This window comes from Nuphar pumila, chromosome 17 (assembly GCF_984573655.1).
Source record: "Nuphar pumila chromosome 17, dmNupPumi1.hap1.1, whole genome shotgun sequence".
Lineage (NCBI taxonomy): Eukaryota > Viridiplantae > Streptophyta > Magnoliopsida > Nymphaeales > Nymphaeaceae > Nuphar > Nuphar pumila.
In genome coordinates, this window is record NC_143265.1 from 79,382,710 (window position 1) to 79,393,176 (window position 10,467).

Sequence of the window (10,467 nt, forward strand, 5' to 3'; positions counted from 1 at the left end):
AGAGGTAACTGGGGTAGAAAGTGGAGAATACTCAAGGCCAAAGTGGCTTGGATGTAGGGGTGGCAGTGGACCGGGGTGGGGGCGGGGGACAAGGTCTCCACCCCTGCCCCATTTCAAAATCCGAACCTCCATCCCCGTCTCATGTCCTCCATCCCTGATTCAAACGGGGCGAGGCGGGGCGGGGCCCGTTTACCCTTAGTTTATAATCATCCTTTAAAGGATTAGGGATGGGATGGGATGGGACAGGACGAGAGGGGACGGGGATGGGGCGGGGATTGAGACGGGGATGGGGCGGGGTGGGGAAATGCATAAGTCCATCCCCGCACGGGGATAGACTTTAACCTTCATCCCCGCCTCCATCCCCGGTCCAAACAGGGCGAGGGGGAGCCCTGTTGTCCCCCGGTCCACTGCCATCCCTACTTGGATGAATGCAGTTGTACGGTATAATGGAATTGGAGTGCTGTTTGATAACTCCAGTTCCATGTTTCACTTTTCACCTGAATGATGTGGTAAATATTACACCAGTTCCCATACAGGACACCTTCTCAATGCTTTTCCAGTAAATCCCAATGTTGTCAGTATGGGAATCAGAACTGTATCGGAATCAGAACTGTATCATTTTTTTAATTTATTTTTTTATTGCCAAGATTTTGCCAAAAAAATGCGAGATTTATGAAAAAAATTCAAATTCTAGAGAGTTTTTTAAAAACGAGATTTTGCCGTTTTTAACGTTTGTAAGTCCTATGAGTTTCTTCTCTTATTCTTTTTCAAAGAAAGCCATCTCTTTTTACAGCCTTTTTGCCCCAAATTTTGGGTCCGTCTACAAGGATCACAACTCATTAAGTTTGGGTTACAGAAGGATCCGTTTTGAAAATTTTCCAGAAAAAGAGGATGGTGAGGTGGCGCATATGATGTGAACCGTCCGTTATACTCGTCCCGCCTCCTCTTTCTTCCTTCCTCCCTCCCTCCCTCCGTGATCCTATAAATAGCAGTTAAACCGCCACTCCCTTCCCGCGTTCCGAGTCCCTCCTTTCTCTTGAGATTCACGTTTCTCATCACTCCTTTCCCCTTTCTCTTCTTCATCTTCTTCTTCGTTTTTCTCTGAAACTCGGATCTAGTAAGACGCCTTATCTCAAAAGGAATGGGAAAGAACGTTCTGGTGACCGGTGGAGCGGGCTACATCGGCAGCCACACCGTTCTTCAGCTTCTTCTTGGAGGATTCAAGGTCGTCGTCGTCGACAACCTCTACAATTCGTCGGAAGCCGCCGTCACCAGAGTCGCCGAGCTCTCCGGGGAATTCGGCGGGAATCTTACGTTTCATAAGGTGAAATTTTCCCCCTATTTGAAACGATTATGAATTTGCGTTATGCTCGATTTCGGAATGATTTAGTGAGGGTTTGATCCCTTGGAGTTTCTTTCGGATGTGTTCTTTGATCGGAGTTAGACAGATGCACTGGTTCTAGATTTCTTGTGGTTTGACGTTTTGGTACTGTTGGGTGAGATTGTGTAGTTGGGGCTTTTTATTTGATGTTTCTGGATGAGAACGCACACTTGGCGTTTTCGCCTTTCTATACAGAATTTCAGGCGATTATATTGTAGTATTTGATTCGGATGGAGTTTTCATGGAGTGCGTCCTGTTTGATCTAGTTCTGGGATTTATCCTAGTAAAGGAACTAGATATTAATTAAAGTTTTGGTTCATCAAGCCGCGGAACAGTAGTTCTGCATAAAATTCTCTTTCATTAGAAGTTGCAAAAGACTGTTCCATTGGATTTCTGTTTTTGCTTACACGGTTGATTTTGTTTGTCGTTCTGTGTAATTTCATCTTCTAGTATAAGTTCCGTAAGAGTGTTTCTTCACTTATCTGATTTTGTTAACGGACTTTGAAAATTTTGATGGCCGTGTTGCAGTTTAATAATTCTGTGTAACTTCCTTTTTCATTGGAAAATACAAAGACTATTTTTGTTATTCTTTAACGTTTAAGATTCTCTTTGAATGTTAAGTTCATCAAGCGGCTGATCAATATCTCTGCAAGTTCTGGTTTGTTTTGGAGTTTCAGAACAGTGTTTTGTTATTTTTTCCAGTTTGCTTGTCAGCATTCTATTTGATTAGGGTATAGTGATATCGTGCTTGTACATTTTCTGGGATTCAAATTTTCATTTCTGTTAGTTTTTTGGTTGATTGGCTGATTAGCTTTTCAAGCTCATGACACCTGTAACGATGAATTCTGTGAAGATGTTAGAGTTATGGGTTTGACATGATTGTCCAGAATTTTGGCAATACTTTCCTTCTTTCTCTATTATCTTACACGCTTGAGTGATCAAACTCTTTATCTTTCTTTTGCAGTTTGATCTGCGGGACAGAGCAGCACTGGAGAACCTGTTTTCTTCTTCAAGGCAAGATTGAGTTGATTATATGTATTAACCAATGCTGTATGAATCGTCTCGATCCCTGGATCCATTTTCAAATTGATTCAGCGAATGGGTGATTCTCAGAGCTGAATAGAACTGAACCGGCCAACTTTTAACCACAAAATGACATCTCATAAAAATAAAAAAATATTAAACAACTTTTTGACCATTTTTTCTATTTATATAAAAATTAGCTGAATCAGGCCAGTTTCATATCGATTTTCTACCAATACTATAAGAATCGGCTGATCCAGATCCTAACCATGTTTTAGCTTGTCTGTTAATGTACATAAGTTTTAATATGCATGTAAAATTGTTAGAAATTTGGAGATGCAATCTAGGTTGATAACATGATATTCCTCATGGGCAGCTGTCATTCTTATTAGTGCTATTCATTTTTCTGCAGTTTTGATGCTGTCATTCACTTTGCTGGATTGAAAGCTGTGGGCGAAAGTGTGCAAAAACCTTTACTCTACTATAACAACAATTTGATTGGCACAATAAACCTTTTGGAAGTCATGGCAGAACATGGATGCAAAAAGGTAATTCATCATGTTATGTTCTATCTTGGAATATAAACATATTCATTATGGCTTCTACAATCATTTGCTATACTAGAAGTCTTTGTTATCTGGTGAAAAAATTGCTTTATTTCTTAATAAAGGGCACTATAAGTTCCTTGGCTGTTGGTGCCATGTTAGTTGTCATCTTTTATCAGTAATAGGAATTCTTATGTCCAAAATTGTGTAACATATTCTGGATTTTGCAGGCCTGTACCTGTGCTCTGTATATATTCTATGCTTGCTTCATACTGTTACAAACTTCATGCTGATGAGAATTCTCTTAGCAATTTCCACAAAGGACACAGATAACACACACACACACACACACACACACACACACACACACACACACACACACACATATATATATATATATATATATATATATATATATATATATATATATATATATATATATATATATATATATATATATAGAGAGAGAGAGAGAGAGAGAGAGAGAGAGAGAGAGAGAGAGTTGACCAAGTCAAGTCAGAACTTGAGCAACCAGGCCTGGATAGTCTAGCTTTGGTCCATCTTGCTCATCGGGAGTCCAGTCACCAGTATGTCTGCCCTATGCCCCATTGCCAATTCAAAGTTATTTAATCCAACAAAACCATAGTAGAATATAAGAATCCAAAGCTAATCATGGGTAGACCACGTTGTCTTGTAGACATGATTTTGAAATATTTAATAGTTGCTGACATCAACACTACCTATTTGGAAGACAATAGCAAGCTAGAGATTCTTTAACTTGGCTCGATAAGAACAATGTCTGTACTGAATTTGGGAACTTCCAAAATGTTAGAAAGTACAATGAATAGAAGCATGCTAGCTCCACATAATTGAATCTGATGCTGAATTCATCTTGACACTTGTTGCTGCTGTTTTGTGCCAATGGTTCCATGTACATGATTTCTTTACAATGTGTGATTTTAGATGAACTGTTAGCATGGATGGCTGCATTCCACGTGGCCTGAGGAGTATTTGGATAATCGGCCTCAAATGTTAGTTGAGCATCAAGTCCTGGCTTCATAACACCCATAACTGTGAGAACAAGTTGAACAGCTTCCTTTTTGAAAGGCATAGGAGTTCTGCCGAATTCTTGGATTGACTGAATCATCAAACTTGAAACTTTGTGCAATAATTTGTACTTAGAAAAAGAGAACCCAATTAAAATATCCAAATTGAATGTCAAAAAGAACTCAGTTGACTTAATGAAGTTTATAATGTGGACGAAGTGATTCTGTTTAGAGGGAAAATATTAGGATATTAGCACTGTAATTTTCATTGTGCAATCATAAGAAAATTTTCCAGTTATTGGAAAGCTACAGGATCCTAGTTTTGTAGACCATAGAAACATAAAAAGTGATATAAAACCTTGCAGTGGATTCAACATTAACATTGTGGTGGATAGATATATGTTCTGTGAAGGCCAAGCATGAGAACGGGCCTCACAAAACCACTGTTACTCTGAGTTTTATACCTATGATAGAGAAACCATTGTTAAAATACTGGAAGTAATTATTCTATAAAAAAATTAACTAATCACCTGAGATCACAGTTTAGTCACTTGAGACCACACTGGCATAAAGGGTGATAATGCTTCAGGCTTATAACATCAAATATATGATAGCTAGTATGAATGTGCAGCCAGAACTTCTGACCTGGTTTCATCATCCTACTTTTTCCCTTGAAAATTTATCGTTACCATTATCCAAGAAATGGTTTTTAATGGTCTGAGTGATGAATGTTGTGATATTTGCTAATTTAATCTTTCAAATTGGTGGTTTCAGTGCTTCATTCAGAGTGCATTTTATTGTTATTTTACGATCAAATTTCATCCAATCTTTTATTATTCAATGTATTGCAGCTTGTATTTTCATCATCAGCCACTGTTTATGGATGGCCCAAGGAAGTTCCTTGTACTGAAAAATCCCCACTTTCTACAACAAACCCATATGGTCGAACCAAGGTTCTTCACTTCAAAACTGATACATGTTCTGTTCTTTGTACTTAAATATGAGGGCGAATCTAACTGGTGCTTTGGTTTTCCTTTCTGAAGCTTTTTATTGAAGAAATGTGCCGTGATACCTATCGTTCCGATTCTGAATGGAAGATTATATTGCTCCGATATTTTAACCCAGTGGGTGCTCATCCCAGTGGCTTAATTGGTGAAGATCCTTGTGGAATTCCAAACAATTTAATGCCTTTTGTGCAACAAGTTGCTGTTGGCAGGAGACCGGCATTAACTGTCTTTGGAAATGATTATTCAACAAAGGATGGCACTGGGGTATGCTTTCAGCCATAAACCTATAATCCATTAACTGATTGTCATTTACATGTAACTTCAAGTTCCTACGAAGTCCACAAAGTGGCTGTGTTATTCCATGTGCCATGTAAATCATGATGCATAATGTATGGTTCCCTCAATAACTGAATGAAAAGACAAACAAGTTGACTTTTCAAACACTAGTGTCCGAGTGACACTCACATATTCATTTATGTCTGCATCCTAAATTGTGGTTCAGTATCTTTGTGTACTATCTAACTTAAATGTTAAAACAATGTGTTAATATTCATAATTGAGCTCTATGTTTACTATAAGGTCTCAACGGAGAAAGGCATAAATGACCTCTTAAATCCATTGTATATGATGTCATGAAAGATAAACCTACCATACTACTAAACCTTCTGGGCATGTGAACATTCCACCATTGTCTACATGGCCTAATGTTCATCCACAATTACCTATGTGGCCTAATCTTCTAGTCTTTGGTACTGTTTTCCTTTTTTACATTCATCTTCTTTGTGAGTGCCCTTTACTTTTTTCTCATATGCTTCTTCTAATATCAAATGCGCTTTTCCCATTTGTTTCAAAGAAATAAAAAGAAAGTACAATGGTGTTTAAAAATTGGTTTTGTAGATCATCTCACAGCTGCCGTATTTCATCCATGTTATGGCATTAATGCTTCTATTATTCTCCTTCAGGTCAGAGACTATATCCATGTTGTTGACTTGTCAGATGGCCACCTTGCTGCACTGTGCAAGCTATTTGAAGGCTCTGATATTGGTATGTCCTCAACGAAGTGCTTTCTTTCTTCTTGATATCTCTCTGTTAGATTCAAAATTACATGAGACTTCAAATGAGTGGCTGTGTAACGTATGTGCCAACATTCATTAGGTGAGGAGGAGTTTCTCATGATGAACTGGATCTCACTCTAATTGAGTTGCAATCTATTGTTTTTAAACTTTTAGTGTAGAAAGTCTGCATGCCATATCAACCAAAAGTTGCAACTTTTTATCTCGTATTAAATAGTGTGTGCACTCCAGGTTTCTTCCTAAAATAAGAAGCCTGGCAACATATTCGCCTGTGTCCACTAAGCCTTAATTGTTTGTGTATAAAAAGATAATGCTTTTCTATCTCTAATTTAAATTAGATACTTTATGAAATCATAATGCTACTTTGAAATAGAATATGATGCATCATCACCTTACTCATGGATGCTTGATGTGCCTAGGATATTAGCTTGCTGATGGTATACATTTGGCAGTCCATGTCCATGTTTGATGAGTATGGTCCTAGTTTATATTTGAAGAATTGTTTCTCCAGTTTGATGGGACAACTTGATACTGGAATATCAGTGTGGGCCTACAGAGCTGATTACATCAGAGACAATTGACACAATACATAGCATTTTAAAAATGTAGGACAAAAGGATGTAATATATACATACATATATATATATACATATATATATGAATATATATATATATACATATATATATATGTATATATATATATATGCATAGAGAGAGAGAGAGAGACGGAGGAAAATGTTGTACAAATGAGTGTATCATTGCATGATACACTTTAGCATCTTCCGATACCATCTGACATCAGATTGGCCGGAAACTGGTAGGTGGCATTAACCATCATTCCTGATGGCACCCTACTGATTGCTGCCCAACCTGATGCCAGAATGATGTCAGCCAAGGGAATCGATTTTTGCTTGTTAAACTGGGTCCAAAAATGTCTGAACTGTTCATATCGAGTGAATGATGTACATCTGTACAACAACAACAACAACAACTACGCCTTCATCCCAAAACAATTGGGGTCAGCGATATGAACCAAAAAAGAAATTCATTTTGGGTCTTCCACATGAATCCTTTTCCTCCAATCATTTCTATCCAACGCCATGTCCTCGGTGAGGTTCAAAGCATTCATATCCTTTCCTATCATCTCCATCCAAGTCTTCCTAGGCCTACCCCGACCTCTTTTAACTAATATATTTTCCCATTTCTCCAACCTTCTAACTGGAGCATCATTAGGCCTTCGCCGAATATGTCCAAACCACCGTAAACGATTCTCTCGCATCTTATTTTCAATGGGTGCAACACCTACCTTCTTACGTATCTCTTCGTTCCGAATCTTATTTTCAATGATGTACATCTGTACATTTTGTATATTCTTTTTTGGCAAGACACAGGTAGGGGTCTTGCCTAATCCTAACATTGCTTATTGGAAGAGTATTTATGTAGGAAGATCCACTAAAATTGCTGCCCAATCTGATATTGGTAGAGGATGTGACAATCTTCAAGATGGATATCAGCATCACTGTCATTGGAATGTGTGTGTGTGCTGATGTCATGTATTCTGTTATGCTGCTTATGTCAATAATAGGGTCTCTCTAATCTAACTTACCTTCATGTATGATGGAAAGGAGTCGAGGAGCACCCCTTGGTTTTTTCCTTTCTTAGTTGTTTTAACTTCTAGATGGAGTTCTGCTAGGTTTCTTGATACTCTGAGCCTGAGCTTCTACTTGAGATGAATAAAGGGCATAATATTTGCTACCTCATGGGTAAGAAACCTCCTAGTGGAAAACTCTATTTTTGTTTTTTTTTTCATATGATTCTCCGTATGTGATTGAAATGATAGGTTTAGTAGAAATCAGCCCATGAATCATGTTCTTTTGACGTGCATGTCAGATTTTATGGGGGTTGAAAAAATCAGCAGTATACAATGTACCAAATTTTCAACCCTCAAAAAATTGTAGTTTTATGTCAAAAGAATACAATCCAAAGGTTTATTCATACATTGACCATGCTGAACACATTCATTAGATCACATGTGCTCAAAACAACCTCCCCCCTTGAGTTCCAACTATGGGGTTTTTTACCCACCAGGGTAGCTAATATTTTCCCTGAATAAAGTATCAAGCTGTTGATAACTTTCTTTTGATTGGAATGGTTGTCAATCATTGCATTTTCTGTTTTTCCTAGAGTTTAAAGGCTGAATCTTATGCTATTTCTAAACTTCAGCTCTTCAGTGTTATCTCGCATTTGTTTCTGTCATCTTTGGGTGGAATCAGGGATTAAGAGAAGGATCCAAGTTAAACATTGTAATTCATAACTCCTCATGGTGGACGAACCTCTTCTCCACACTATAATCTACTGCTATCCTGAGATCTGTTACAGGCTAAATTCACAGTTATTTGGCCTTTTGTATTTCCTGATCTCATGATGTGTTTTTCTCTGAGATGAATTGTCCACTGAATCTTTTGGCCTCTTGCAGGTTGCGAAGTATACAACTTAGGAACTGGAAAAGGGACTTCAGTTCTGGAAATGGTTGATGCGTTTGAGAAAGCCTCTGGAAAGGTACTCTCTTTAATTTTTAATGGTCATCTGAAATTTCCTGAAATCTTATGAACTTTCATGTAATGGTTGTTCACTATATTTTGTGGCCCCAACTCAAAGATTTAATGTTTATGATAGCAGGTCTGTTGATCCGAAGTAAGTTTGAAATGAGTAGCTGAGCCTCTTTTATTAGGATCATAGTCACAGTTATCAGTGGTATTTCCAAAATATCATGATATTATTGCTGTATTTTCAGCAAACAATATTATAGATAAAATATCATGATATTTTGAAAACATCGCAAATTTGATAATATCGCAATATTATCAATTATTGTTACTATTTTTATTTATTTTTTACATCTTAAATATGTTTTCTTCTTTATTTTGCATTTTTTACTTATTTTTTATTATATATGTATTTTATTATCTAAACATGATATTTTCTTATTTTTCTTATTTTTTATTTTTTAAGCCCCAAGATTTATCACCGAACTTATAATATCGCAAGAAATAGCCTTGCCAAGATATAGGCGATATCTGCAATACTGATATTTGTGACTGATTAGGATTTTGATTGCTAAGCCAAATTTAAAATAGTCCCACTTAAAGCTGGAATTCTCCTTTTTGTAGAATTCGGTGTGAACTGTTAATGATATGTCACATGGATACGGATGCAGGTGCGGGGCACGATGCAGATGTGCTTAGTACGATGCAATAATTTTCAAAAATTAGGGCACGGGGACACGGCCGAACACACACATAGATGTATGTAGGTTGTGAGTGTGTATGTAACAATAATTTTAAATTGCTACACTTAGGAACATTAAATAATGAAACTAAGTTGAAATTGAAGTGTAATATAATTGAGGAAATTTTAAAAGAAAAATCACTCAAGTGAATATGAATTAAGTAAATAATATCATAAAATAAAACAGATAAAATTAATGTCAATATTGACTGTGCATGAAACGGGTTTGACTATGTTGATGAAGTGTCTGTGTGACATGGCTGTTAATGTCTTGGATCTTGTATCTAGCTAATGCATGCTGATGGAAAGAAAATTTCCTTTTTCTTGGTGCACAGAAAATACCTCTTATTATGTCTGGAAGGCGGCCTGGTGATGTTGAAGTACTGTATGCATCAACAGAGAAAGCAGAACGAGAGCTGAATTGGAAGTACTCTCTCTCTCTCTCTCTCTCTCTCTCTCTCTCTCTCTCTCTCTCTCTATATATATATATATATATATATATATATATATATATATATATATATATATATATATATTCTCAAGGATCTTTTTTGTACTATATCTGCATCACCACCTTAGGTAGAGCTTCCTTACTGGTTTCGATTTCCTTGATTTGGATGGCTTTTGCAGGACAAAATTTGGCATCAATGAAATGTGCCGGGATCAGTGGAAGTGGGCAAGTCAGAACCCTTGGGGTTACGGATCACCTGACACGGACAACTGAAAATCAGAGCATCCAACATCTCTGAAATTCTCTGATTCATTTGAGCAGTTCTCTCCTATTCGTTTAGAAGGGTTGCAGCACCCCACACCCATCCCATTCCTTCAAGCTGCTTCATTGTGATAACCGCCGAGCTATTAATTCCGATTCTTGATATTGATTAACAACGACAATTGCTGCTACGATCTCAAAACTTGCTTGGATAGAGAACGAGAGGCCTGCATTATAATGTCAAAAGGCAAACGGGCTCTTTTGTGAAAATTGCGACTAATTGTCATTGTTGTCAGTTAAATGTACAACACTTGATATATACATGAAAACGGACGTTTAGTCTGAGGATCTGGTTATGATATGAGTTCATTTGGTTTTGGTTATTTTGAAAA

The 10,467-nt window shown here is 37.2% G+C and overlaps 1 protein-coding gene across 1 annotated transcript; it reads left to right on the top strand.

Moving 5' to 3' along the window:
- Positions 1-1,141: 1,141 nt before the first annotated feature.
- LOC149812387 (UDP-glucose 4-epimerase GEPI48-like) lies at positions 1,142-10,467 on the top strand. Its single transcript, XM_089992857.1, has 9 exons — positions 1,142-1,324; positions 2,346-2,395; positions 2,817-2,952; positions 4,847-4,948; positions 5,039-5,266; positions 5,965-6,046; positions 8,552-8,634; positions 9,699-9,790; positions 9,994-10,467. The coding sequence occupies exons 1-9, from the start codon at positions 1,142-1,144 to the stop codon at positions 10,085-10,087; spliced, it is 1,050 nt and encodes a 349-aa protein (XP_089848983.1). The 3' UTR covers positions 10,088-10,467.

What these genes read in the sequence shown, in the direction of transcription:
- LOC149812387 (XM_089992857.1), top strand. Translation starts at nt 1,142, where the DNA reads ATGGGAAAGAACGTTCTGGTGACCGGTGGAGCGGGCTACATCGGCAGC. An exon ending in CAACAAAGGATGGCACTGGG is followed by an intron (nt 5,267 to 5,964) that starts GTATGCTTTCAG and finishes ATTCTCCTTCAG; the next exon opens with GTCAGAGACTATATCCATGT. An exon ending in ATTTGAAGGCTCTGATATTG is followed by an intron (nt 6,047 to 8,551) that starts GTATGTCCTCAA and finishes GGCCTCTTGCAG; the next exon opens with GTTGCGAAGTATACAACTTA.